Source organism: Varanus komodoensis, unplaced genomic scaffold (genome assembly GCF_004798865.1).
Source record: "Varanus komodoensis strain SLA01 unplaced genomic scaffold, ASM479886v1 scaffold20_1, whole genome shotgun sequence".
In the NCBI taxonomy this organism is placed as follows: domain Eukaryota; kingdom Metazoa; phylum Chordata; class Lepidosauria; order Squamata; family Varanidae; genus Varanus; species Varanus komodoensis.
Window position 1 is genome coordinate 11521717 of NW_025335587.1, and position 27634 is coordinate 11549350.

Sequence of the window (27634 nt, forward strand, 5' to 3'; positions counted from 1 at the left end):
GGCGGATGAGGCGCCGCCGCCGGCGGGCGGCGGGTGGCGCTTCGCTCCGGGTGTCGCCGCGAACATCGCTCTGCGCGGTCCCGGCCCGAGCGGCGCCGCGGCGGAGGCCAGTTTCGGCTTCTTCGGCGCGGGCAGCTCGCCGCCTCGCTGAGGCATCCTCGACACCAGCGCCGCCGCCGGTCTCGGCGCCTCGCCGGCCGCGTCAGGGACCACGCTCTGCTGGACCCGCCCCCTGCCTGGGCGTGCGCGGACCACACTTCCCAGCAGGCTTCGCGCCGGCGCTCTTGAGTACCTATTGGAAGCGTTCCTCTTTCAGGGCGAGCATGCGCATTGTGTAGCTCGTGACGCGCGTGCCGTTTAAGCCGGGCATGCGCGTTGCGCTCCTGGGGACGGGGTTTTATATCGCTTCCAAGAGAAGCGCCCCCTGCAGGCGGGCGGGCACAGTATTTTTATGATTTCCTCTTTCTTATAGGGGTTTTTTTTTTTAATACTCCTTATAAAGAAGGCTGAGCGCCGAAGGATGGAGGCCTTTGAATTGCGGTGCTGGAGGAGACACCTGCGAGTCCCTTGGACCGCAAGGCGATCAAACCGGTCAGTCCTAGAGGAGCTCAACCCTGACTGCTCTTTAGAAGGCCAGATCCTGAAGATGAAACTCAAATGCTTTGGCCACCTAATGAGAAAGGACTCCCTGGAGAAGAGCCTGATGCTGGGAACAATAGATGGCAAAAGGAGAAGGGGGCGGCAGAGGATGAGGTGGCTGGATGGGGTCACTGGGGCTTGGGTGGACTCCGGGAGAAGGTGGAGGACAGGAAAGGCTGGAGGAGTGTTGTCCATGGGGTCGCGATGGGTCGGACACGACATAAGGAATCCTGGGTGGCTTACAGAATCCCAATGCTCCTCCCCCATTTTATCGTCACAACCACCCTGTGAAGCAGGTTGCAGGGATATTTCCTAACAATGCAGGTTGCAAAGAAATTTCTCTAGTTCCTACTTGGCCCTCTTGCTAGTACACCACGGTGGCTCTCAGTGACAATAAAGCCGCTTTCCCCAACCTAGAACCTGCCAGATATTTTGGACTATAATTCCTAGCATCCCTGACCATATTTTCTGGGGCCAAAGTCCAAAACATTTGGAAAGCACAAGGCTGAAAAAAGCTGCCGTAAAGTAAGTCAGCATTAGTTTTATTCTACCTAATTTATCCTGACTTTTAAAAATGCCCTATAAATGCTTGTACAGGGTGAAACAGAGTAATGGAAGCTACCAAAGCTCTGTCTTTGCCAGTGGATATTTGGTTCACCTGCCTCTCTGACCTGAGATTGAATCCTTGCAGCCCTGAGGACTAAACATTGATCTTTAAAATAACATTAACAAACAGGAAAGCTGAGATTCCCAAGGTGATGGATCTGGCACCCCATTCTGTACATTTTTGAGGTAGTTTCTCAAAATGAGACACTTTCTCAAAATTGGCTAGAGTGCCAACCAATCCACTTACGTCCTATCACATGTAAACACCCCTTCCATCATTTCAGAAGCCTTATTGTAACAAAAATCTGCCCCACACTTCACAGCCTGCCAGTACCTGATGCCCAAGAAACACAGAATGAAAATGTTTGGAAAAGTGCTTGACAGTCTTCCCCAGAGAGGTCCGCCTGGCACCGTCATTATTTGTTTTTCAGCACCAGGCTAAGACCTTTTTATTTACAACTTATTTTAATTGTTAATTTATTATGTATTTTTAGGATTTTAAATTTTATGCCGAGATGTTACCAAGCTTTTTAATTAATTGTACTGTTATTTATATGTTTTAATTATGTTGTGAGCCGCCCTGAGGCTTTGTGGCGATGGGGGCGGCATAGAAATGTTTTAAATAAATAAAATCATCTCATCCCTTTTGAACCTAACAAAGTATTCCTGCTCCCACGTCTTCTGTGAGAAGAATCCTAATACCTCTAAGCAGCATCTACACAGATTCAGAGATCTTGATTTCACTGTTGCCATCTCAAGGTTGTTTTCTTCGCATTACTCCAGCCAATGAGAGCAAGGAAGTTGTATTGTTTCAGCTATACCGTCTTGATGACTATGACAGGTTGGTTTGGCTGGCCATTTTCTTTGGTTGTCAGGAGGTGGCTAGTCATGATGGCTTCATGGCAAGTTCAATATTTGGCATCCCTGTTAAAAGAACTCTATTACAAATCTGCTCACCCATGCCAATGTTATCTGTCTTTTCCAAATATGGTAAAAAGGCACAGAATTATTCTATGTACAGGAAAACAAAAGCATTTAAACAGTTGTAAGATGCAGTAATATTTCATACCACCTTTTTGATTCTAAAAGTAAGTAGCAAAGGCTGGGCCAAACAATGGTTCTGCTTCCCACAATGGCCAGCCAGATGTTTTCTGAGAAGCCCACAAGCTGTGCTGGAAGGCAGTGTCTCCTGTCGTTGCATCCCAGCAACTAGTACTGAGAGGCACGCTGCTCTTCAACATGCTCATGGCTAGCACTGGATCTTTTCTCCTTCAGGAATTTGGCCAATACCCTTTTAAAGCCGCCCGAGGCAGGGGTCCTCCTTGCCTCTGGAAGCAGGAAGGCACCGAGACAAATGCTCTGGAACGGCCTCAGCTTTTGCAGCCTGACCCTTGGTGCGCTTACCCAGAAATACACCTTGCCAGGGCTTCCTCTGCAGCCTTAAGTGTAATGGCTACCCAAGTCCGAGCACCTTGAGTGGGGAAGGCACGGTGCCTTGGCACACACATGAATTCAGCACCACTCTCTCGCCATGTAGGGAAGCCCACTGGCTCCAGTCTTTTCCTGTCTCCTCCAGAACTGCAAAAAGGACGAGATTCTCAAGATGGCCACAGCACAAGGACAAGGACTGTAGCAAACTCAGGAAAGGGCCTTGCTTTTTGCAAAGTATTTTGTACTTTGGAACAAGTTCCTGAATACACTGGCCTTGCCCAAACCAGTGCTCTCCAAACAGGATGGGCTGCGGCTGGAGTTTTTCCGGTCATGACAGTCACTGTCCACAGTGGCTGGGGAAAAGGCGGCTAGGGGCCCAGACGGTTCAATAGCCAGTATACACAGCTTTGACCACCAGCTTTCTTGCACCCGTATCTACGCCATGCTAGCTCTTCATATGCAATAGTTTAATACCAGATGAGTGAACCTCTGAGGGTTCAAAGGACCTGATTTTTGAATGCATTTTAAAATAGCCCTTATAATATCCATTTATTACAGATTTTAGCAAGAGCTGTGTGAGTTGCCTGCGGCCAATGACAATGCAGTTCTACGCTTAAGAACAAGTCACACTTTCTAGTAGAGCTTACTCCATAGCAGAATGTTTTAAACTAACCACCTGAGGCACAATCCATGTTTAGAGGAGAAAAAAGTCCTACAACTCCCAGCATGCCCAGCAGTAGGACTTTTATCTGCTCTCTGAACATGTATAGGATTGTGCCCTTATTGAGTACATGGTGGAAGCCAGAAGTGAGGATCTGAACTCAACTCACACTGTTCCTTTAATTTCTAGTGTTCAGGCAAGCGTGCCACTGACTTAGGTAGCCAAGCTTGGCATCACCCAAACACGGGAGACCCGGACAAGGTACCCAAAGGCTGGCAAAAGTATAAACATCCTTTAGGCGGAAAAAGTTAGAGTCAAATCCCTAAATAAGGTCTGATTGTGGTCAGGGGCCATACATGTTCACTAAAGAAGTGATGGCTGGAAAAGCAGGTGGGAGGGGAGACCGACTGCGATCTTCTGGAAGCAGGTGCGTCTGAAGCACTGTTGCCGCATCACTGTGCCTCAGATCCCACTTCAAGCATCGCAGGCCCTAGACACTGCTTCATAGCCTCCTTCACCTGCTTCAGAGCAACCCCGTGCTGTGCTTTACAGAGGGAGAAATCAAAGGTCAGCCCTGCTGTCAATCACACAACAAGCTCACACCAGTGGCGGAACCCGAGCCCACGTGTGCCACAGCCAGTTCCCACTTTATTTGCGAGACAATGCTAACTTCTCATCTCTGTCCAGACTATTTTGGTGATCCCGAAGTATGGCCTCAATTGCCACTTTTTTTGCGGGGGGGGGGGGGCTGATCGTTCCATACAGCGCTAATTTTCTCCCTACAGGTCAGAAGATACATTTAACAATGATGAGAGGTGCCTCACTTAGGGACTGTGTGAATGTTGCATCCTTGCTTGGCCAGCTTTCACCTGAAGCCACGCAGCTGCTTCCACCCTTGCTAACAGCAGCCTCAATCCACAAATGCAGCAGCAGCAGGACAAACACGAAGGTTTCCAGGTAGGCAGCAAACAGAATCCACCCAAGACTTTGGAGAACAAGATTGGATCTTCGGCACTGCTTTGTTTCAACAGTGCTTTTGCTAAAGCCAAAGACCAAAGTGAGCTCATCTGTTTCAAAGCATCTAATCAAAATGGAAAATCAAAAGTTTTATTCATCTTTTGAAGTTCTCCAGTCCCTGTATCAAATAAAATTGAAAAAAAAGCCTTAGAAATAATTTGTTTTTCTTTTTAACACAACAACTGATGATCTCACTAAATGTGTTGAGAAAGCTTGCATTTTCAGTTTGTCTTGGCTTGGAAAACTCATTCCTGAACCACTCAATGCAAGGATAGCTCCCGAGAGAGCATGATATTCCCGTCAATTTCCTGGAAAAGGTATGTTTGGCAGAACACCATTTTATATCTTCTTTCTTTGGAAAAAAGGGGTCTTGTATGTTCACACTAATAAAGCTGTCGACACTTCCTTCCTCCGCAACATGGCAGGTACATCTCCCATGTGACTCTCGCCTGTCCCCAGAGAAGTTGGTTGCGTGTTAGCCAAGCAGCCTGTAGTCAGCCTCCAAGGCGCTGGCCCTCGCCCCAGGCAAAGCCGCCAGGCCGCTCTTCAGGCAGTGGGTTATAATTGGGGTCATCTTCTGGTGTATCAAATATTGCTTTCCTGTTTGGAAAATTAAGAAATGCTTGTATCAGCAAGTCAGAGAACTGAAAATACCTAGCTTGCATTTGGCAGCGGGTGGCCACAGGGTCTACTTTGAGAAAGCCCCCAAATGGCCTGCTGCTCGCTATATCCTCTTGCGCCTCTGGTGTTTGGAAATTGGGGAGGGGTCATGGATGGATGGCAGTGTCTTTTTGGGGCCTTGGGCAGGAATGTTTCGACACCTGCTTCCGCACGTAAGGCATTTCCTCTGTGTGCCTCTGGCAATGTACAGTCTATTACCTGGGAGATCAGTTTACCTATTGCAGAGCTGATGTGCAGTCAATTACCCTTGCTAGAAAAAAGAGGCAGCTCCGGACTTCATGCTTACAGAAATGAGGGCAAAGGATCAAAAGCTAAGCAAACCTATCCCAGCATCACAAGCCCATCTCCATTCATTCCTTGCCCCATCACCCTGAACACCCCAGCGCCTCTGAACTGATTTGCGGAGCTTTTCCACCTTCCTGCCAAAGAAAACGCCTGACACAGAAAGGCACGTACAGAATTGATGGTGTTTTGAGCAGCTTTCCACCCCCGGGTTGATTTGGGAAGACGTCTTCCAAGAAAAAATATATGTGACCTACAGCAATGCCTAGAGATAAAAGAGAAAAAGTTGAGATCTTTCTTCAGTGCTGCCTTTGCAAATATGGCATTCTAGTTGCACTACAAAATTAAAGGCCTAATTGCTCTTTGCCCAACATATTATTGTAGCTAGTCCCAGACAGATTAGGAAAAAAAATGTATGTGAATATCCCTCTATGGAAACTGAACTGGAAGGTAAACACACAAGAATCAGTGGCCACAGGTGGCCACAAGCCTCTACAGGCTTGGACAAAAAACCAAGGGGTGTTTCCACTTAGGTTTAGAGTGCTGTGAGGAGAAATCCTTTAAAAATTGGTTAATGAGGTGGGGACCAGCTTACTGACATGCACATGGCAGGCATGTCATGAATGAAGCCAGCTGTCAGACTAGATGGCCCAGGAAGCCCCTTCTGACTCGCTCTGCTTCTATGTTTCTACTGGGAAGGCCCAGGTTTTTTCCTTCCCCTCTCGCATCTCACAACACCCTACTCTCTGTGTGTGTGATGTTGTTAGTCGCAAAGTCGTGCCTGACCTATCACGACCGCGTGGGTGTGTGTAGGTCCATTTTAATTACAGTGTCGGTGTAATCAATCCCTGGCTGAATGGAACTGCTCTGAGTAGCATTAACCGTTCAGAATGGATGCAGATGTGATGCCAACCATGGTTAAATGCCACCAGCAGGCATAGAAATCCACGCTGGACAATTCAAGAGGGACAATGACACATAAGCTTGCGAGCTTTTCCCAGTCTCTTCACCATGGTTAAGAGAGATATTTTCTTCCGCCAGACGGACTTATTTTTACTTGCCTTTTCAGGTAACAGAACTATTTTGATTTTGTCTTGTTCTTCCTCTTCCCTTGCCTCATACGTCTATTTAGCACAGCCTTCCCAAAGCTGGTGCCTTCCAGGATTTTTCATCCCAGACTATTAGCCATGGTGGCTGGGCCTGATGGGAGCTGATATCCCAAACCTCTGGAGAGCACCAAGCTGGGGAAAGCAAATTAAGATTATACACCAGCAGGCAGTTTTGCTGCCCTTACCAATTTCTAGATATTCACACTGCACAGCACCTTGTTTTACATAGCATTTCTAATAATAATTCAAATTAGTCTTCGGCTGTAGAGTTGCAGTATTTGTGGATCTGGGGTGGGTCAGATAAGAAGGCTGTTGCCCAATTCTACAGCTGCGTGTCCATAATTTAAAAACCCACTGCAGAATGACCCAATTCACCATGCGTTCATGTGGAAAATGTAAAACAACCCTACACCGGTATCAGATAAGGTTGGTTGAAAAGGGAAAGGTTTCCTCACGTTCTCCATACTGTCAGAATTATGCTTTTCTTACCCAGGAGGTCAACAATAATGGAGTTTCCCAGTAAGAGTGAAAATCCCATGAGAACCCATGGAAGGAAGGGTGCTTGAAAGATGAGAAGGCCGAAGAAATTCATGCGGACAAAAGGGTTCCTGCGGCTCCAGACATACACTAGCATTATTGTAAATGCCTGGCCTAAGAAAACCAAGTTGACAAACAAGCCAAAGAGCTGGTGGAGAGATGGTTAAAGAGACACTGTGAACAGAAATGGAACCATTGAAATACAAAGGCAGTGGGAAGCGGCTGTAAACATTTCTTTCATTTCATGTATCTATGCGCACCATGGCATGCACACCACTTCAAACTGCGGTTTCAACTTATGCTTAAGCAGTATCTGCAAACCACAGTTTGTAAAACCACATTTTAGCTTCCTGACCAACACTTGGTGTGATGTTTAAACAGACTCAAGGCTTTGTGGTAGCTGGAAAATTAGTGAGGTTTGAACTCAGCTAGGCCTCCAGAGCAAGACTTCCCGTAACAGGCAAAACAGTAATGAAGAACGGCTATCCACACATCACACAAACTCACACACACGTAATACAAGGAGAAAGGGGCTTTGTGCAGGGTGGGTTTTTAAAATGAATTCATGGCTAAAAGCCCTCCGGCCAGCAAACCCATGATAAAAACAGAAAGGGCACAATAAAGAATTCGAAGCAGAAGGGCCTAGAAGCAGGCAAGCCGCTTCCGTCCAGCTGTCTCCAGCGGCAACTGCCATCAGTCCCATTCAGCACAGCAGTGGCTGGGAATGATGGAAACTGTAATTCAAAGCAGGGTGGGGAAGGCTGTTCTTTACATATTCCCAATGCTGGATTGGCAATGGTTTCATTAGCTTCTGCTTCCTCATACAAGTAAATTTGTGCCCAGAGAGCACTCGGGTCTCCCTGTAATCCCAGGCTGAGGTCCCGCAGCTGCCTCGATTGATCTGCACGGTGGACTAACTGTCCACCTTGAGAGTGTTGCGCTATGACAAACTCTCTCAGTTTGGAGAGAAGCTGTGGAGGGCTTCTCCAATGTGGCTTTAGGGTGGATTGGGGCCACCTTCATGCGCCACTCGTTGTGTATAACGCACGGTGGTGTGACCCCGGCAGGAGAACTGTTCTGTTCTGCGCTGTCAGTGCTGGAATCGCCTACATTTGCTGGGTCCCCCCGCAGCCCTGTGTATGCTCAATGCGCACTGGGAAAGATACCCCGAATTCCCCTGCAGCTGCTCCCAAGGTGGGGAAATCTTAGCTACTGTCCAGCTCAGAAGCAAAAGGATACAGTCATTAAGAGTCCACCAAAAAGGAACATGAACACGAAGTCTGCTGTCCGTCCTCGAAAGGAGCCTTCCTCAAGCATTCGGCAGTAGCGATATCTGAAGTTACACGGTCAGGAAAACTCTGCATACCAGGGCGTGTCCTGTTAGCTTTTACTTTCAGAAGGAGATGAAGGTGCCAACTGTGTTTTGGCTCTAAAAGTTCCCGTGGATGATTTCCAAGGATCGGGGAAGGGGGCTGGGGGAGAGAGGTGTCTGCCAGCCAGTCAGGCATCACTCATCTTGTTCTAATGCTGCCTTTTCCATCCTGGAGCCTCCCAGACGCGCTGGACTGCAACTCGCATCATTCCCAGCTAGCGTGCCCATTGGGGGTTGCAGCCCCAGACGTCCAGCGGGCACCTGGTTAGAGAAGTATCATCTTGTGCCAAGAAATGTAGCACCTCACCTGGCAAGCCTGTTTTTTAAGCAGGGGGCTCTTCCTGAGTTCCAATAGCTCTAGGATGTTAAAACTGGGACCTCTCTTTCGTTGCTCCGCTTCAGAACCAGCTGGCAAAGCAAGGTCAATGCCAGCGATACCCACCAAGGTCGTCTGCTTCTTCTAGCAGGCCTGGCCACACCCTCTGAACCAGCATCAGTGACTCTGGAGCAGTGGGCAGTGGATATATTAAGAGACCAGCTGCGTTTCGGCTGACAAGGTTTAGTTGACTGAGAAGTTGACAATTTGCTTTGCTGTCTAAAGAAAGGGTATTCAAAGCCAAACAGGAAAGAAACAAATAATAAATGGCTCGCTTCTGTGTGAGTCTGTCATCAAATCTGTTTTCCTAGCAGGTGACTCCAACCTGGGAGAGCATTTTCAAAGCGAATCATGCTGACATTTAGCAAGGAGGTCATTTTATCCATTGAAAAAGCTGAAAGGGGAAACGGTTTGCTTCCCCAACTTGAAGGACCACCAAAAATATTTATTTTTTAAAAATTATGATGTTCCACCTCCAAGGCAGTTCCCAAATCAAGCCAGCAAAACTGTTTGTACAAAACATCATGCAATAATCATAAAATGCTGCCAAGAGTCCACATTGTGCAGTGATGTGATAATTCAAGCACTAATAAATACTGGGGGTGGGGAAGCAACACTTTAATTTGGCTCCTAAATGTGGAAGTATTTTGAATAAAATGCCCCGGCGTAGTACCAAATAAAAAAAAAAAATCCCACATCTCAGCTACAAGTCGCAGATCACTCTCTTACACAGACTTAATGGAGCAGTTAACACACGCAAGTCAAGACAGCGTGACATTGTGGTTAAGAGCACAGCATGGCATGCAGGTGATCTGGGTTCAAGTCCCCACTCAGCCATGGAGTTCACTGGGCGACTATGGGCCAGGAACAGTCTCAACCTGGCCTACCTCACAGGGTTGCTGTTGCAAGAATAAGACTGAGAGGAGGAGGGAATTATGTAAGCCACTCTGAGTGGCTTGGTAGGAAAAATGTTGCCACACAGGTGAAATCTGAGGTGTGCAACCCAGTTCGGGGGCTGCATATCAACCCCCGAGCCCTTAATTCCCATCTCCAACAGTGCCATGAATCCTCTTACCCACGACCAATTGATACAAATTCCTTTTTCCTCAGTGGCAGTGAGAAAAATGTGATCTCCTTCAAGATCACTGGCAAAGGGGGCTGAGAGAAAAGGCCTTCTACTCTTTCCTTAATAGATCCTCATAGATTATGCTTTCCTCATTGTAAAAGAGCAATTTCTATCAGGATTGCTGGAGCAACAAAAAGACTGAACTACATCAGCAACACAGGCGGGGTGGGGGTTGTGTGCGTGTGGCGAATGTTCAGCCCAACATCACATGCCCCCTTCAAAGCTTTGTCCACCCCCGGGCTAGGCAGGCCCATCACCCATGGCCTAATTTTCCCTAAAGGTTTTCTTACTGAACACCTGTCTGTCTCCATACCTGTCATGTCAGGTTTTAGGTGATGAAAACAGCTATCAGTCTTGCATCTCAGAGCAGCAGAATATATAATACCATAGAGAGCCAGTGCTTAATACAAGAATTGGTCAACAGTCCGGCGTGAAAATGTTTTCCCACTTGCACTAAAAAGAGAAGGCATATGTTGCTGAGCAGATCTGAGAAAACGAAGCCACCAAGAAAGCCCTTGTCTCTCGTCACCACCCACTTAATTCCTAATGAGTGATTTAGTCAGCCCTGGCTTCAGAGAATTCATATTTCCATGCTTGGGGGAAAAGTTCCAATAAAAGCAAGCATGACTATTCTAACCATCAAATTATTCTCTGGCTCAGATTTATAATTTTTCCTTTCTTGGAGGGGGTGGCCCTGCAGAAATCAACATCCATATTTCAGGGTTTGGCCCTTATTCCTCAACTTCACTGCCAAAAACCAAGGTGCCTGGAGCAGTGTCTAGAGTGGATGAAATAGTGTGGTGTACTGGAACAGAAAGTCCTTTGGGTACCTTGGGCCTAAACAAGATAAGCTGCACAGGTTTAAGGTAACCCTGTGAATTGTGTCCAAACTCGAAACCCAGAGCTAGGGCAATCTTTGCACACTGGTGAAATCTGAGCCAGTAAAACAAACACTCTTTAAAATCCACAAGGACAAAGGAATGGCTTGCACTCTTTTCTAACAGGTTACATCATCCACTTGTGAATTATTTCTTGACACATGCAGAATGCAGGAGCCCTTCCAGAGGGGCTTTTACATACATCCTCTTGCATTTCGAGGACCCAAGGAGTGCTTATAAAACGATGAAGAAAAGATACAAGAATATCATGTTAAACAAAAAGTTAAAGCCAACCGGTCCAAAGAAAAGGTAGTTGGTGATTAGCCTCCATACCTGCAAAAACAGAAGGTGATCCAATGTTAGAAGATGTACTTATAGCAAACCGTTGCATGAATCAAAATAAGTTTCAGTTCAGTTAAGTGCACAAACTAAGGCCACACTGAACAAGATGTGGTTTCCTCTCCTTTCTTTACACAGGAGAGACAAACAAATGGGTATTTACAGAGTATTTTTTCCTCCTTAGTAGCAGCTTGCTTGCAATTAAGGATTAGGCCTTCTGCTAGGGCAGCAATTAAGTATGGACCTGATTTTCTTGACAACATTATGACAGCAAAAATAATGTTACAGCACAGAGGTTTGTAGAGCATCCTTATTGAGTGTAATAAATATACAAACATGTTTTCATGAAAGCAGGATCAGTTGCTTGGAGAACAGAGGACTCAAACCTTTACATAGTAAATTTAACAACAAAGAGTCTTGCAGCTTCCCTTTTAGTGCGGTATAAGCTTTTGTGGACTAGAATGCATTTTATGTGATGCCTGAAGTGTTATTCTCACTTAGAAGCAGGCAAGTGTGCCTGTGAAATTTTAAGCAATGAGGTCAAATGGAAACCATTTAGGAGTGTTAGAAGACTCTGCTGCTTTTGCTGCCACACAGACTGAACCCAAACACTGCAAGTTGCACAAAATTGCGGTAGTGGAGAACTTTTTAGTATTTATATACTGCTCCATTCCCATAGACTCTGAGCAGTTATGCCTTCTTATATTAAATATTGTTATGAAAAGAATGCATTGCTTCCCACAACAAAAAGCAATCTCAAATTGACTTATGCCCACCATACAGAAATCCATTATTAATATCTCAGGAAGAAGACCCTGAAATCAATTTAAATAGCAATCAGTGCAAATACTAATAAATATAAACACTGTAAGATCATAACTAAAAATATAATGGGCAAAGCTTCCACCTGCAAATGCACAAGGCTTCTCTTACAGCCAAAAATGAACACCATGCAAACATCCAACAACTGGGCCACAGATAAGGTCCAAATGCCTGGAAAAATCACATCTTTGCCTGGTGTCAAAAGAATACAAATAAGCTCCCAAGTGGGATTGTTCTAGAAACACTGGACTGCTATCACAGAAAAGGTCTGTTTCTGAACAGACACCCCTGTGGCCTCACTTCTCCGAAGATGCACAGAGAGACTGCTGCTGAAGCTGACTCGGGGGCTGGGTAGCTCCGTACAGGAATATGCAGTCCTGAGCCATGTGTGACTTCATAGGTTAAAACCAGCACTTTGAATTTGGCCCAGAAACAAGCTGGCAATCAGTGCATGGCAGGATAGTAAGTCCTCTTCTTTGGTAAGCTTTGAACAACAAAACTTATTTGCAACTATGGTCAACAAAGACTTATAGTCAAGCTTGATATTGCTTTTTTCATAATTGGATTTTTGAACATACAAAGAAGGAAGGAACAGAAGAGAGTTGGAAGATTTAATGGTCAGGTGCAAATCTAAAGCAAGGAAAGAACATTCCATTCCTGAACATCTGTAGCTTTCTAAAGCAAATATCACAACAAATATATCCCTTAGCTCACCACCAAGATCCTAAGACAATCTACCCACTAGTCAAATATTGTCAGATATTGCATGAAGCCACAATAATTGAAAAACTGGTCAGCTGCCTACTTAGCACCAATGCCTTTAAACACTCCCTTTAACTTTTTTTAATTAATGCGGTCTCTTTATTTCTATTTTAATTTCAGTTTTTAAGGACATTCTTAGCGTAGGCTGATTCTGGCACTTCAGCATAAGGGAAGAAGAAGGCATGCAGTAACTGACTGCTGCTTGGTAACAGAGCAGAAGCATGGAACGTTGGCGGAACCAACGCAGGTGATCAAAACAGATGCTTTCATTCATCTCCCACCAAAAACTTCAAGCGTTCCCACTTGCAACAACCCTGAAACACCCCACAAGCAGAGAAATGATTTGCCTGAGTCCATTTCTTGAAAATATCAGCAATCTTCTATTGCAGAAACTTGGATGTAACAACTGTCCCCAAGGGTCCTGATAACATAAAGAGATACTTACTTGAAAGTGCTTGAATATCAGTTCAGGGTTGAAGTACAGCTGAAATGGTGTGATTAATTCTAATTGCTGAAAGCAAAGAAAATACAAAGGAAATCACTTTTTCAGTATAGCAATGCAACTTACAAGCACACTATTTGTCACCAAAGTGTCAGCTAAATAGCCTTCGATAAACCAATGAAATCAGCTAAGGAGGCATGGGTTCCCCATCACTGGAGGTATTTGAGGAGAAACCAGACAGCCATCTGCCAGAGATATTTTAAAATGATTTCTTCCACTGGGTAAGGAGTTGGACTCAGGGCATCCCCAACATGGATGGTCCCTGTGGGCACCCACAAAGCTTCTTTTATTATTTTTCCCTGCTTTAAATAGATATACATAGATTCGTATATATAGCAAGGAATAGGTAAGAGATGCATACAACTTTCTAGAAATCAGCTGCAAAAGAAGAGCAAATATCCAAACATGCAACCATTCAAGTCTCATAATATGCTACCCATTCATATATCAAAAGTATTTTTAGGGACTTCCAGTGCTGTAATAGCAGTCTGTTGAAAGAATGCAGAGAATCCATTTACAATTATCATTTCTTAATTTCCATGAAACAGGTAAATAACTTCCTCTCTGGAAGAAGCAACGGTTGGGTGCTGCCAAACAGGAATAAACAGTATAAAGGAACAAACAGTATAAAGGACACAGTAGCTGAAATATAGTGCCAGCAATTAGCTGAATTAGACAATCCCTTATTTAAAGAGATACGGTTTTAACAGAGATGAAAATGAGTTTTCACTGAGTAAGGGAGACCCAACAGGGAGAGTTGAAGCACTGATCCACTGAAGAGGCATTTTATGGTGGGACTCACAGCCCTTTTTCAAATCCCCAGAATTGCCCACCCATCTATAACGTTTGGAGACCAAAATCTAGTCCAGTGTTGCAACATGGACTGACAGCAGGTCCCCAGGGCTTCAGGCAGGAATTTTTCCAGCCCTAAAGTTGTCAGAGATTGAACTTGGCCTTTTTCATGCAAAGCAGCTGCTCCACCACAAATCTCTCCGAAAACATCCTATGGAGGAGGTCTCTATCAAAACCCATGAAGGTGTATAAAACTGCTGTGTGGTATAGGGATTTAAAATGCTGGACTGGGAATCAAACTTGGGACTTGGGTGTGCTGGGTTTGCTTGAGCCTAACCACCCTCACAGGGTTGCTGTTCTGAGGATAAAATGGAGAGCAGAACCTGCAAGCCACCTTGGGTTCCTCGCAAGAGGAAAACAGGAGGGTCCATATATTCAATGTAACAGTAGAATAATATTTAGAGTCAGGGCACCTTTTAATATGGCTTTCAAAGAGTGTCTATGCTGCAGCAAAAGGCTAACAAGTTTATTCTCATGTAGGCTTGTGTGAGCTCTATCTTCTTCTATCAAATGCATGGAGTGTTATGTAGAATTTCAGAATTATACCTGTGCCTTGGGTCGTGATAAGGAACAACTATAAACAGTGAGATTAAAAGGAGATTAAATGCAGAAAGTGGCAGTGCAGTTGATGCAGGACGTTTTACCACAAGGTAAACCAGTTAACACAGCTAGGGTGATAATCCCTTATCCCAATTCAAACCTCTGGCAATAGAATTAAACTTGCTGAAGAATGAAAAAGGCACCCTTCAAGCAAGGTGTACGCAAGACCCTTGAGATACAATGATATTTAGAAAAATGGCTAAGAGGCTTTGGGGCAGACTGAAATGTGCAGAACTGATCATAGTTACCAGTTGACCAGCAAACCAAAAGGAGAAGCCACAATTTGAAGGGGGCTCAAAAAACAATGCCAGTTACCACTGGCAAACATTGCATATGGCTGCTACTGCCCACCGAGCCCAGTCATTCAGCTTGTGGTGTGCATACTGGTCTGAGTTTCAATCTGAGGCAGTGCCAAGTTAAACACTCTCAAACAGTAGAGTGGAGAGGGACTGCATGAACTTCTGCTGGTCTGCAGAGCAACCTCAGGTTGACTTTTTGGCTAAAGATAAAATGGTGGAGGATACAGCTCAACAGGACAAAACACATGCTTTGATTACTGAAAATTCTAAATGCAAGCCACATTTTTCTTCTAGTTCAAGACCATGTGCATGGCTCTTCCCAGCTCACTTTTAATTTTCACAACACTTCTAGAGGTGTTGTGGACAAACCTGTCAGGTCTATTTGGATTGGACAAGTCACATGTTGGGGATTATATCAGCAGTGCTGGCTGGAGCTGGGGGTCAGACTAGATGGCCTGGAAGACCCCTTCTAACCCACTTTGTTTCTATGTTTCTACTTCACAGGGCCCATGGGATCTACTTTGCAGGGCTGTTGTGAAGATAATAAGAGAATTTATGAACTCCTTAGAAGCAGGAAGACATGCACATGAGTATTTTTAACAGGTCAAAGCATGTGCAAAAGAAGGATTGGCCTATTTATTTTGTGGAACTACAATGAACTGGCACTTCTGATCTCCCCTGTGAGGTTACGGTGGGCAAGTCAACCTGATCTACCTTACAAGGCTGCTGTGAGAATCAATGCAAGGTAATGAATGCATTGCAGGTAGGAAGAAATAAATGACTGAGTGGTTATGGCTGTCGCCTTAAGATCTGAAAAATGCATGTCCGTGTGGGTTCAAATCCCCATCTGGTAGGGAGTGTTGTGAGAGCTGATGTGGCATCAAAGAGCTGGACCAGGAAGTCAAGGCTCTCAGTCCCACTTGGCTGTGAAGCTCACTGGGTCACTTCAGGCCAGTCACAGACATTCATCCCAACTTATCTCACAGGGTAGTTGTTCTGAGGATAAGCCTGAGGAGCGAATTATGTAAAACGCCTCGGAATTGCTCGAAAGGAAAACAAAAGGCGGGATAGGAGGATAACAAATGGAATGAAATAAAACGGCTCCTGGTGCATCAAAGCACGTGAGCGATGCAGACTGCCTGTCCCCCTCGCAGGGCTGTCGTCGACAGGCCCACCTCGCAGGGCCGTCGTGCAGGTAAAGGGGGCTTGTGAACTCGCCGGAGGGCTCGGGGCGCCTCGAGACCCCATTGCCGGTGACGGGGCGTGCCCGGGGCGGGGCCATGCAAATTAGGACCTACCCAGCAGCCCTTCCCCAGCACCGGGAGAGCCCCCTCCGCGGCCCCCTACTCACCACTGCGGCAGTAGTGAGGACGCAGGCGGTGGTGTAGGCCCGGGTGACGGGAGGCACCTGCAGGTACTCTTGCCGGAAGGTCTGGTACGCCATTTTGGCGGCGCCTCCGCTGCGGCACCTCCCCTCACGGCGTCGGCTCGCCTCTGCCAATCAGAATCCGCGGAGAACCCAAGCCGGCGCCCAATCAGCGCCCAAAACGACACTCTTTCCCTCTCCTCTCCATGTGCTGCTTTGGTCCAATCAGCGCGGCCTCTCGCCTTCGCCAGACCAATCGGAACTGCTCTCTCCGGCTGGAGGACTTAAACATATAGAGAGGGAGAGGGAGATACACCAGCTGGTAACGCCGTGTCGCTGTAGCACTTGATGAGATAAGAGGCTTTGTTACATAGACTTTTGACTGTAAAGGATGAAGCAACTGCGCCGACATGTGAGTTCCGTAGGGGCATTTCTCATTTGCCTCTGCTCCGGGGCGGAAGCGAGGAGCCTCTCAGAATTTTGATGTAGTTACGGAAGGAGCTTCTCTTCTGAGGCCTGGCAATAAAAACAGCCAACCCCCAAACATTAGTTGTTGTTGTTGTTGTTGTTATTATTATTATTATAACATTTCTATGCCGCCCCTTGCCGAAGCCTCGGGGCGGCTTACAACACAATAAAATACATTGAAATACAATAGAACATAATAAGTTACCATTAAATACAAAAAATACATTGAGTTACAAACATAATAATATAAAATTAAAATTATCAGTATAAAGTAAGTAAATAAATAATATAGGAGGAGAAAAGAGAAGGAAGAAGAAGAAGTTGCCCTGGCCAGATCATATATTTTAACAATTAAAATGATGTTTAAATAAAAAGGTCTTTACCTGGCGCCGAAAAACCAGTAACGACGGTGCCAGGCGGACCTCTTTGGGGAGTGAATTCCATAGGTTGGGCGCCACCGCAGAGAAAGCCCTCCTCCGAGTATTTACTCTCCTAATTTCTTTCATGGAGGGTTCCCGGAGAAGGGACTCTCCCGCAGATCTCAAAGGGCAGTCGGGCATATACGGACGTAAGTGCTCGTTCAGGTAGCCAGGACCCAAGCCGTTTAGGGCTTTATAGGTCATAATCAACACCTTGAATTGGGCCCGGGCTTCAATGGGCAGCCAGTGAAGCTGACGGAGGACTGGAGTCATGTGAGCATAACGCCCCGTCCCCGTCAGCAACCTGGCAGCTCTATTTTGCACCAATTGAAGTGTTCAGACCATCTTCAGGGGAAGCCCCACGTAAACCGCGTTACAGAAGTCTAGGCGGGAAGTCACCAGCGCGTGTGTCACCGTCGCCAGGCAGTCGAACTCCAGGTAGGGGCGAAGCTGATTAATCAGCCGAAGCTGAAGGAAGGCGTTCCTCACCACTGCTGTCACCTGAGCTTCCAGTGAAAGCTCCGGGTCGAGGGGTACTCCTAAGCTGCGGACCTTATCCCTAAGAGGGAGTGTTGCACCATTCAGGACCAGGTCAAATCCACCCTCTCCGAAGCCCAATCCGCCAACCAACAGGACCTCCGTCTTGTCTGGGTTGAGTTTCAGTTTATTGGCCCTCATCCATTCCCTTACCTCGGCCAAGCACCGGTTCAGCACAGCCACTGCCTCACCTGGATTGGTGGAAAACGAGAGGTAGAGCTGGGTATCATCAGCGTACTGATGATTCTGCAGCCCACACCTCCTGATGACCTCTCCCAGTGGTTTCATATAGATGTTAAATAGCAGAGGGGATAGAATGGAGCCCTGTGGTACTCCATGGCATAGCTGCCATGACGCAGAGACATGGTCCCCCAGCACCACCTTCTGGAATCGACCGTTGAGATAGGAGCGGAACCATTGCAAAGCAGTGCCTCCAACCCCCAATCCCGCTAGTCTATCCAGAAGGATACCATGGTCGATGGTATCGAAAGCTGCCGAGAGGTCCAGAAGAACCAACAGGGATGCACTCCCCCTGTCCTTCTCCCTGCACAGGTCATCATACAGGGTGACCAAGGCAGATTCAGTACTGTACCCGGGTCTGAAGCCGGACTGAAAAGGATCCAGATAATCTGTTTCATCCAAGAGTGCTTGGAGTTGTCCCGCCACCACTCGCTCCAACACCTTGCCCAGAAACGGGATGTTGGCCACTGGTCTATAGTTAGTGGCCACCTCTGGATCCAGTGACGCCTTCTTCAGGACTGGTCGTATTACCGCCTCCTTTAAAGGGGCAGGCACTCGACCCTCCCTCAGAGAAGCGTTAACCACTTCCAAGATCCAAGTCCCAATCCCGTGCTTGGAGTTATTTATTAACCAAGACGGGCAAGGATCCAATAGGCAAGTGGTGGGACGTACTCGTCCAAGTACCTTGTCCACATCATCGGGCCGCAATAATTGAAATTCCTCCAACAATTTTGGACCAGACGGTAGCATTGGCGTCTCCCCAGAGACCTCTGATTCACTAGTGGAATCCAGCTCGTGACGAATCTGAGCGATTTTCTCCCTGAAATGCCTGGCAAAGTGGTCACAGAGAGCCTTTGAGGGTGGAACCAGGTCTTCTTTCAGACCTGGACGAACCAGGCCCTGCACCACTCGAAAAAGCTCCGCCGGACAGCATTGTGAGGAAGCAATGGAAGCGGAAAAAAATTCTTTTTCGCTGCCCTCACCGCCACAGCATAGGCCCGATAGTGGGCTCTCAAGTGTGTTCGGTCAGATTCATCACGTGATTTCCTCCACCTATGCTCTAGCCATCTCCCAACCTGCTTCATCGCCCGCAATTCAGGTGTATACCAAGGGGAAGAGCGGACTCTGCCCGGTGGGAGAGGACGCTTGGGAGCGATCGTGTCCACGGCCCTGGTCATCTCTCCGTTCCACAGTTCGACCAGAGCCTCGACAGGAGCACCAGTCTTGTCAGCAGGAAACTCCCCCAGGGCCTTCAGGAATCCATCTGGCTCCAGGGGCAGGCCCATACAATCGGGTCTGTACTCTTATAGAGGGAGAGGCCACTCTCGAGCACAAACCTCACCAGGAGGTGATCTGACCATGACAGGGGAGTCAAACATAAGTTCCTCACCCTCAGGTCATCCTCTTCCTGCCCCGTCGAGAAAACCAGGTCCAGAGTGTGTCCACGTTCATGGGTCGGGCCGATGACGTGTTGAGACAGGCCCATGGCCATCATAGAGGCCATGAAGTCCTGAGCCGCCCCGGTCAGTCCAGACTCGGCATGGAGATTGAAGTCCCCCAGGACCAACATCCTGGGGGTCCTCATACAGTCCAATGCATTAAATAGGATTAAATACGATCAAACACGAAAAAGGTCTCCAGCTCCCAACCAGCTCGTTGGAAGGCTGTTTCCAGTATTTTATGTATTCTATATATTTTGTGTATTTATATGCGGGATTTTAATGATTGTAAGCCGCCCTGTGGCTTATGCGAAGGGGGCAGCATATAAGCTGTCTAAATAAATAAAATAAAAATAACTACATCTTTTTTCTGCCTAAGCGTGCACAGGTTTAGACCTTTTGCTGGGAGTTGGAGGTATTTTTCTCCTGTGCAAACCAGTAGAATTGCACTCTTCGGCATTTATCATTGTAACTTTTTTTTAATCTAGCTTTTCTGATGTTGTTATTCTACTACTAGATTTTATTTTTTATTGTTTTGTCAACCCAACGTCTTTAATAGTATTTATAGTTTAATCACTTCGGAGGCCTTCTGCTTCCCCCTTTCTTGGGTGGGGGGGGGAGATTATTTTAGTTCTATGGCATAAAACCTTGTCTCTCTTCTTTTTTCACTCCAAAACGGGGGGGGGGGGGGAACATAACCGAAAAGAACCGTCCCTAACAGGCTGCCCTCCAAGCCTCTTGGGCTACAGTCCCGAGCAGGCGACGAGAGGCTTTTCCCGGCATGCTCCGGGCGCCGGAGTTCTGCATCGGACTTCGTTTCCCGGCGTGCTTTGGACAAGCGGCAAAGCGAACTGCGCCTGGCTCGTACGGGCAGCTGAAGTGGCCTTCGTGCGCGGGGCGCCTCCGGGGACGAGGATGGAGGACGGGCTCGTCCAGCGGCGCCGGGCGCTGTACAAGGGCGGCGGGACTCCGCCGTGGAAGGAGGCCTTCCGCCAGGTGGGCTGGCGCGCCCCCTCCCGTGGCGCGACCGCTCCAGGACGGGGTGCATTGCAGCGAGCGAGCCCAGCCGTCGCCCTGCCCTCGCGAGCCGGCGGCGGGGGCCCGGGGGGCCGGAAGCGAGCGCTCCTGGCAAGGGGGCGCGCTTGCCTGCCGTGCGCGAAGCGCCTGGGGCTGCGCCTCGAACGGGCAGTGCGACCCCCGCCCTCGCAGGTGGGCTGAGAGCTGTGCCGAAGGCCAGCCGCTGGTGGAGAGCCAACCTGCCCGAGCGGGCTTGTTGCTCAGTGCCCGGAATCTGGGCAGCCTGCCTGGGGACATGGGCCGGGGAACTGTGGTGATGAGCGCTGCAGCTCCCAAGGGCTGTGCTAGCCGGGGATTATGGGCAGTGCGATCCAACCACTGGGAGAGTTACCCTGTTGAAATGGGTGAGGCTTGTTTCCTGAGATGTGTGTGCAGGACCGGCTGCCTGTGCTCCTGGCAGTGGTGCCCTTGAGGCCTAAGGCCAGGTGGACCCTCGCCTTCTTCACAGGCTTGTGAGAATGAAATGGGGGAGGGTCATCCACACCCCCTGCTTGGGCTCGTTTGAGGACAGGGGTTGCATCTTTGTCCAGTGAGTCCAGTATTGTCAGTGCCGGCTATCCAGGGCTTCAGGTGGGATGCTTTACCTCTACCTGGAGTTCCCAGGGACTGGTTCTCCTGCATGCAAACAGCTGCTCTACCATGCACTACAGCTCCACCCCACAGCTGGTTTTGCAATCTCAGGCAAAGTTTAGGGCAGCTCAAAATTTTGGAAGGTTTTGAAAGCGTTTCCTCTTGGAAAAGGAAAAGGTTTTGGAAGCGTTTCCTCTTGGAGGCATATCTGCCAACATCAGAATCTGCTGGAGCGTGACCTCATCCACAGGAGATCACAAAAGTCAAATGGACAGCTCTCTTTTTTCCTGCTCCAGCGCTGTGTGGAGAGGCTGAAGAGTAGCCGGGCACGGCTGCTGGAAAGGTACCGCCAGTTGGGAGAGGATGTCACTTGCAAAGCTGGAAGAGGCAGTTTGGTGCAGGAGGCGATGGAGATGGAATGGCAGGCCCTGCAGACGACGGGTGTTCACCTGCCCGCCCTCTGGAAGCAGAACCCTTTAGCCCAGGTGAGTGCAGTACAGCAGCAAGGGCATCTCGCACAGGTAGAACCCTCTTTGGCTCTCCACACCCCATTGTTTAGTGCATTCCCAGCTTTTGCGGGTTTAAAAGGAATGAAACTGCCTTTTAAGCCTTAGTTATGAGCACTTAGAAGGCTGAGCTTAAAAAATACTGGCATTTGAGCCTCACCCCATTTGGCCTTTAGCTCCACCCATGGCTGGAGTACAGCCTCTGGAAACTTGTCCTAGATAGAATTCAGCCCTCAGGTAAAAAGAGGTTTCTTACTCTCCTTGGCTATCCTTTCAGGCTTGTACGTTCAGACAGGGCCTTTTCTGTGGTGGTGCCCTGGTTACAGCTCGCTTTGTAGTCCCACTTGTGTGGTGCCAGGCTAGGTTCTCAAGCTGTCTTGCAAAACTGAGGGGCCACGACCCATCCGTGGTGGGTTGTGGAAAGGAGCATCGGATGAAAATGTTAAAAGACTTATCCTATCTTTTTGGTTTAAATAACAAGTAAAATAGGGTTTGTGAAGAAGTGAATGATATTTTTAAAAAGTTAAAAGATACCAGACATGGGAACCATCTTTCATCCCAAAGGCTGATTTCAACTTCAAAGCAGTTCTGGTGGGAAGCTTCCCAGGGTTGGATAGCTCAGTGGCACAAAGGGGGGAGGGGGTCAAATAAAAAGGAGCCCGGCCAAAATGCCCCAATCCCAGCCTGTTGCAGCACAAAACTCTCCCAGTAATTAGGCCTTCGGAGAAGAGTTTCAAGCCTTTAGAATATTGAAGGGGTGGGAACCAGGAAACAGCCGGGGTGGATGGTTGGGAGACAGAGGCCCAGGCCATCTAAGGGACCTGGGAGGGCCTCGGTTGGAGCCTGAAGCCCCTCTCTCTGCTGTATCAAGAAGAACACTAAATAGATATTATCTTGTGGGGAACTACTAGGCCCACTTTCCCTAGTCTGGTACCCTCCAAATGTGCCGAGCCAGAATGCTTTCTCTCAGCCCATCCACTCAATTTGAGTGGCCCTGTCCATTTAAACCTTTCACTCTGCTGGGGGAAGCACAGAGGAATGTGCTCAGGCCACCCTGCTCGGAGCAGCTGAGTCCCTTGCTAGCTCCAAGAGTTCCCCGCTTCTCGGCTTTTTCTGCTTGCGGCTCCCCTCCCCGGAAGCCCTTTAGCCTTTGGGTGATGTGGCCCACTTCCCCAGGCTAGGAGAAGAGGCGGATCTTGGCAGCAGGCGGTGGTTCCTGAAGCAGGAACGTTTCAGTTCGTATGATGTTGCAAAAGCCTTTTGAGGCTTTTCCTGTCCTTGGAAAAAGTGGAAACAGACCTACCACTTTTCTCTGTAGGTGCCGGAAGATCCTTTCGACCTGGCTGTCCTGGAGGAAATCCAACAGGAGCTGATGCTGCAAGGTACTTGACTGTTTGATTTCGATGGGTTGTGACTTGGAGAGCCATCGGCAGCAAGTGACCCTGGTGCTCTCCGTTGCAGAAAAGATGGCCATTGAGGAGTACGAGCGAGGTCTGCAGTTTGATGAGGAGTGCCTGAACGCGATGCTCGACGGCTTGGATGCAGAACACTTGATTATCTGCCCTGTTTGTCAACGGTGAGGAAGGCCTTAGCCTGTCCTCTGACCCCAAGGTGTTCCCACAGATCCCTCTCAAGATAGGGGAGAAAAAGGTGTTTCCCCCCTCACCACCATCTTCAGTTTACACTGGGAATCTACTTTAGTCATTTCTGGATGGTATTCCTTAGTAAGGCCTGACACTGAATGTTGCAGTCAGGTCGCCAGCCACAGGCCTTTCCAGGGTGTTCTGTAACTGTATCTTTTTGGTTTTCCATTTTCTTCTCTAATGGTCCTCATTTTATGAACATTTTCAGTCCCCCTCAGGCATGGGATATTGTGAGGATTTATGGTGGCTGAGGCATAATTATTTGTAGCTAAATTGCATATATACACGTATTGCACATTTTAGTATTACGATTATTACATGGCATTTATTTCTTGCCTGGTTTCCACAGCTCCATTTTATCCCCACAACAACCCTGTGGGGTAGGTCCGGCAGATATTGACTGGCACAAAGTGACCAAACAAGCTTCATAGCCAAGCAGAGACCTGAACCTGGGTCTGTCAGGTCTCCAGCCCAACACTCCAACCACTATGCCATGCTAGCTCTCATTTTTACGGTTTTTAATCCTTGTAAACTGTCCCATTGGCTATTGGATGCTCCAGAAATGTGATACATGAAATAGAATGAAGTTGGGCTGTTCTGGAGCCCCTTCCCCTGCTTTAAAGCCTTTTTCATATATGTTCGCACGTGTAACTTTTGCGCTCTCTCTCTCTCTGCAAACTGCAGGGTGTTCCACTCCCAAGAAAATAACAAGCATGACCTACACCAAAATGTTGCAGCCTGGCATTCAGCCAGTCGATATGCCCAACCTGTATACTCACAACTGTAAGCGCCTAAGGAAAGCTTTCTTCCGTGGAGCTGAGCTCAGCAAGGACCAGAGAATAGATCAGGATCTATTCTCCAGTCCGTGGCCCGAATCCTTTTGGGATTCCTCAGCAAGCTGCCTTCTGTTTCCCAGGCAAAATTTTTGGTAGTTTTCCAGCTTTTGCAGTTCTCCCCACTTTGACAAGTTTGAAATTCCTCTGCTAAAATTTAGCGTTTTGCAGGAAGGACACACTGTTTTCCTCCTTGCTTGCTCAGCAGTGCAATGTGGCCCTGAGAACTTAAGCTCCCGAGATCCGACCTGGAAAGAACCCTGTTCTACTTTCATGCTTGCATTTTGTTTCCTAGAAGCTACCTCAATGTAACGAGTTACCTGGTTGTATGTCAGTGTGGACTGCAGATTGGTACACAGGTGAGCAAATGCACCAAAGCCCTTGTCTGAGGGAGGGGCTATATTTTAGAAGTAAATAATCTGATTTGCAGCAGGAATCTTGACTATTGGATGTGATCTGCATCTGAGTCCTTTCCCCACATGAGGCAACAATAAGTAGGGCTTTCTTGGTGGTGGCTGTTGTTGTTGTTGTAATGATGGAATGACCTCCCCTGAATCCTGCCTGACACCAACTCTGCTCTCCTTTTAGAGGGGTAAGACTGCCCTTTTCTCTGAATTTGATGGCATCTGGGGTTGTTGGGGCGGTTTGCCCCAAGAGCTTTGGCTCTTGGGAAAATTGAGAAATGAAGTCACATTATGCTGGTGTAGTCTTACTTTTGAAAACAGACCTATTTTAGCTGCTTAGATTATGCTGATTTTACGGTATGATGCCTTTTGTGTTATCCATGCCTTTGCATTGCCCAGAAATTTGCAGGTCTGGGGCAGTATAAAGATGAACGGGTTGGGCAGCAAGTTGATGAAAACTCCCTTCTCTGCTGGAGAATGCGGGGAGCCTGCCAGGCCTGGTAGGAGATAGAAACAGAACGGCTCAGAAGGGGCCTCCTGAGCCATCTAGGATGTTGGGCAGAACCATGATGACTGCAGCAGTCTTGCCCTTCAAGCCAGCCAGCCCCTGGGGCAGTTCCTGCTCTTTGTGCAGTTTCTAAAAGGTTGAATTGTCTCTCCTAAAGTCTAAGTGGTTTTCAGAGCTGTAAGCTGGAATTGTTTGGTATTTTTCCCCCACCACCCGGCCCAAGTCAGCTCCGGATGGAACTCTGGAGAACTTGATTCTTTTCAAGTGCATTTGTCTCTTGACCTGGAAGAGCTTCCACACTCCTGGTATAAACTGTGAGCCTAAATGCCAAGGCATCTGTTTTCTGGTTTCCCTTAACAAAAAATTTTCAGGATTGTGGTTTGCTTTCTCCTGCCTCTTCATCCTATCCTGAAGCAAATTTTTTTTTGGGTCCACAGCATTGCCCTTGGGCTGAACAAATTCCAGCTGCTGAAACCAAATTCATGAAGAGGGAAGGGGCAGGGAAAAGATTGATGAATTGGTGGCACTGATTACTTCTCTTCTCAGGGGATGACAGAAGACAAGCTCCGGTCGCTGCTAGAAGACGGTGTGACAGAGCATGGCCACCACTGTGACAGAAACCCCGAGTTTGCTATAACAAATGGGGTGGAAGGAGAAACCAGCCTTCTTATGAGCTGTCTGGTGAGGTTTTTTATCTTGCGGCCAAACATCAGGGGATTCAAGCAGGGCCTTTTTAGAAGGGGGTGCAGTTCTCAGCTTGCTCATCCGGCCACCCTAAGTAGTATTTGTCATTCCTTCAAATGTCAGTGTTCAGCAAGGAGCAGCACCGTCCAGGTGCAGAAGGGAGGTTGGGAAACTCCCAGGCTTTGCAGAAAGTAAAGCAGGTTGAGGGCAGAAAGAAGTGGTTCTGTTGCCACGGGTTGAAGAGAAATGGAGGTTGGATGAAATGGAGTATTGTCAAGGGGAGCGATGGTCATGAATTACTTTGGTTATGAAAGGAAGGGTGGGGACGTCTGTGGAAAGCAACATCTGTGCAAATGTTCACTCAGGAGCATAAAGAGTCCGACTGGATAAGACTATAAAGGTCCTTCTAAGGGTGGGCAAAGTGAGGTCCTGCCCTTCTTCTGTTCTACAACTCCCATCACCTCTAGCCAACATAGCCAGTTGGGAAGGATTATGGGAGTTGTAGGCCAACACTTCATTCCTCATTTTCTCCAACATTCCCATTGTGACTAGTTCTGTAACAAGGGAGATCCTAAGACAAATTCACAGAGTAGGGTTGACCTCCTTCTGTTGGCATTTTTAAAAATTTACATTTTCTTTGAAAACTCAATTGTTGCTTTTTATCCTGTTTCTTTGTAAACATAGCAAAAGCATCTGAACAACAATCATTTACAGTTATATTTTAAAAGTGGGCTAAAAATGGAATAACTTAATTGTGGAGAGAATAAAATTCCTTTAAAGAGCAGCTAAATCATATGTCTAAAAGTTTGATTATGACTTTAAGGCAAATCTATAGTTTGAAAGCATGCAAATGTGAGTAGATAAAAAGGTACCACTTCAGTGGGCAGGTAACAGCGTTCCGTGCACTTTGGTGTTTAGTCATGCTGGCCACATGTCCACGAAGACTGTCTGCAGACAAATGCTGGCTCCCTCGGCCAGGAAACGGAGATGAGCACCGCTCCCTAGAGTCAGGCATGACTGGACTTAATGTCAAAGGGAAACCTTTACCTTTTTATCCACTAAATACTATAAAAGTGAAATGGCAGTCATACTTTGAGGGTATTGCATGAATGCAGTGAGAATCCTTTTATTCCTAGAAAAATTGGGGTTTGTATTTGACCAACAAGCAAAATTTTCCCGGGGGGGGGGGGGGTGGGGGTTTGGAAAGGGGAATAAGGGGGGGGGGGAATGAAATATGCCCCTCTGAGGAGTAGCTTTCTGCTGCTGCCCACAGGGAATGGTTGCTTGAGCAGAGGGCAAATTTGCCTGAATGGAGATCTCACAGTATGGTTACCGCTTACAGAACTAAAAAGAGAGGTCCATTTTGGAAAGTCGCATGCAGCGATCTCCATAGTGCTGCTCAGTATGAATGGGTTGAGCTACAAAAACAACACTGCACATGCACCTTGGAAATAAGTCTGGGTAACTTATTAAGAGCACAATCTTTATTTCTGCTTCTAGGCATGTGATTCCTGGACAGTCATTTTGTAATCTTATCTGCACTACAAGCCCTATGGGAAAAACGAATGCTGCTATAAAACTTTCTTCATCTACTAAGAAGTGTTTTCTGTGTGTGTGTTTTTTTGGTTTTTTGGGGAGGGTGTAATAGACATTGCACAAAATGTCCGCTATTTCATTCTTGAATGGAGCTGTGCCGTTTTGTACTCTTCCCTGCTGAATAAAACTCCTTTTTAAATTAATGTTGCTTTCAAGTAGGTTTGGAGCAAGTCTCGCACTTTCATTCTGTGTTCAAGTCCTGTGGCCTCCAAGCCAAGAGGACAGTCCTCCTGCTTTGTGGGGAAAACCCCTGGTTTCTGAGCTGCAGGATTTTGGATGATGGTTTCCAAAGACGCATGTTTGCTTCTACCAATCATTCACATCAAAGCAGAGCTGGATGGATACCTTGGAACTCAATGGTTGGTCAACACACAATTCACATTACTCAGGGCCCTTCCCCAGTTTGATATGCTGAGCTACAGCTTCCATCATCCCATTGCATTGACTGCAGTG

The 27634-nt window shown here is 47.4% G+C and overlaps 2 protein-coding genes across 4 annotated transcripts; one reads left to right on the forward strand and one right to left on the reverse strand.

Moving 5' to 3' along the window:
• Positions 1-4430: 4430 nt before the first annotated feature.
• Positions 4431-16345, reverse strand: DERL2 (derlin 2). 2 transcript variants are annotated; one of them, XM_044430357.1, is made up of 7 exons: positions 16243-16345; positions 13084-13149; positions 10975-11048; positions 8203-8296; positions 6916-7111; positions 5492-5582; positions 4431-4954 (listed from the first exon to the last, which is right to left on the reverse strand). In XM_044430357.1, the coding sequence occupies exons 1-7, from the start codon at positions 16333-16335 to the stop codon at positions 4849-4851; spliced, it is 720 nt and encodes a 239-aa protein (XP_044286292.1). In that variant the 5' UTR covers positions 16336-16345; the 3' UTR covers positions 4431-4848. The 2 variants fall into 2 exon arrangements, with proteins under 2 accessions (XP_044286292.1, XP_044286293.1); XM_044430358.1 differs by lacking the exons at positions 4431-4954; positions 5492-5582 and adding an exon at positions 6380-6558.
• A 3865-nt stretch (positions 16346-20210) lies between these two features.
• Positions 20211-27324, forward strand: RPAIN (RPA interacting protein). 2 transcript variants are annotated; one of them, XM_044430458.1, is made up of 7 exons: positions 20211-20356; positions 21304-21492; positions 22832-22895; positions 22975-23089; positions 24285-24348; positions 25448-25582; positions 27086-27324. In XM_044430458.1, exons 1-7 carry the CDS (start codon positions 20276-20278, stop codon positions 27113-27115), a joined length of 678 nt encoding a protein of 225 aa, XP_044286393.1. In that variant the 5' UTR covers positions 20211-20275; the 3' UTR covers positions 27116-27324. The 2 variants fall into 2 exon arrangements, with proteins under 2 accessions (XP_044286393.1, XP_044286391.1); XM_044430456.1 differs by lacking the exon at positions 27086-27324 and having other exon boundaries at positions 25448-26473.
• The last annotated feature ends 310 nt before the right edge of the window (positions 27325-27634 follow it).

Excerpts from the sequence above, each read along its gene's own strand:
- RPAIN (XM_044430456.1), top strand. The coding sequence starts at position 20,276 with ATGGAGGACGGGCTCGTCCAGCGGCGCCGGGCGCTGTACAAGGGCGGC. Across the intron at positions 20,357-21,303 it reads GGAAGGAGGCCTTCCGCCAG|CGCTGTGTGGAGAGGCTGAA; the intron begins GTGGGCTGGCGC and ends TTCCTGCTCCAG. Across the intron at positions 23,090-24,284 it reads ATCTGCCCTGTTTGTCAACG|AAGCTACCTCAATGTAACGA; the intron begins GTGAGGAAGGCC and ends TTTGTTTCCTAG.
- DERL2 (XM_044430357.1), bottom strand. The coding sequence starts at position 16,335 with ATGGCGTACCAGACCTTCCGGCAAGAGTACCTGCAGGTGCCTCCCGTC. Across the intron at positions 11,049-13,083 it reads TGATATTCAAGCACTTTCAA|GTATGGAGGCTAATCACCAA; the intron begins GTAAGTATCTCT and ends CTGTTTTTGCAG. Across the intron at positions 5,583-6,915 it reads CATTATTGTTGACCTCCTGG|GCATTGCTGTAGGTCACATA; the intron begins GTAAGAAAAGCA and ends TTTTATCTCTAG.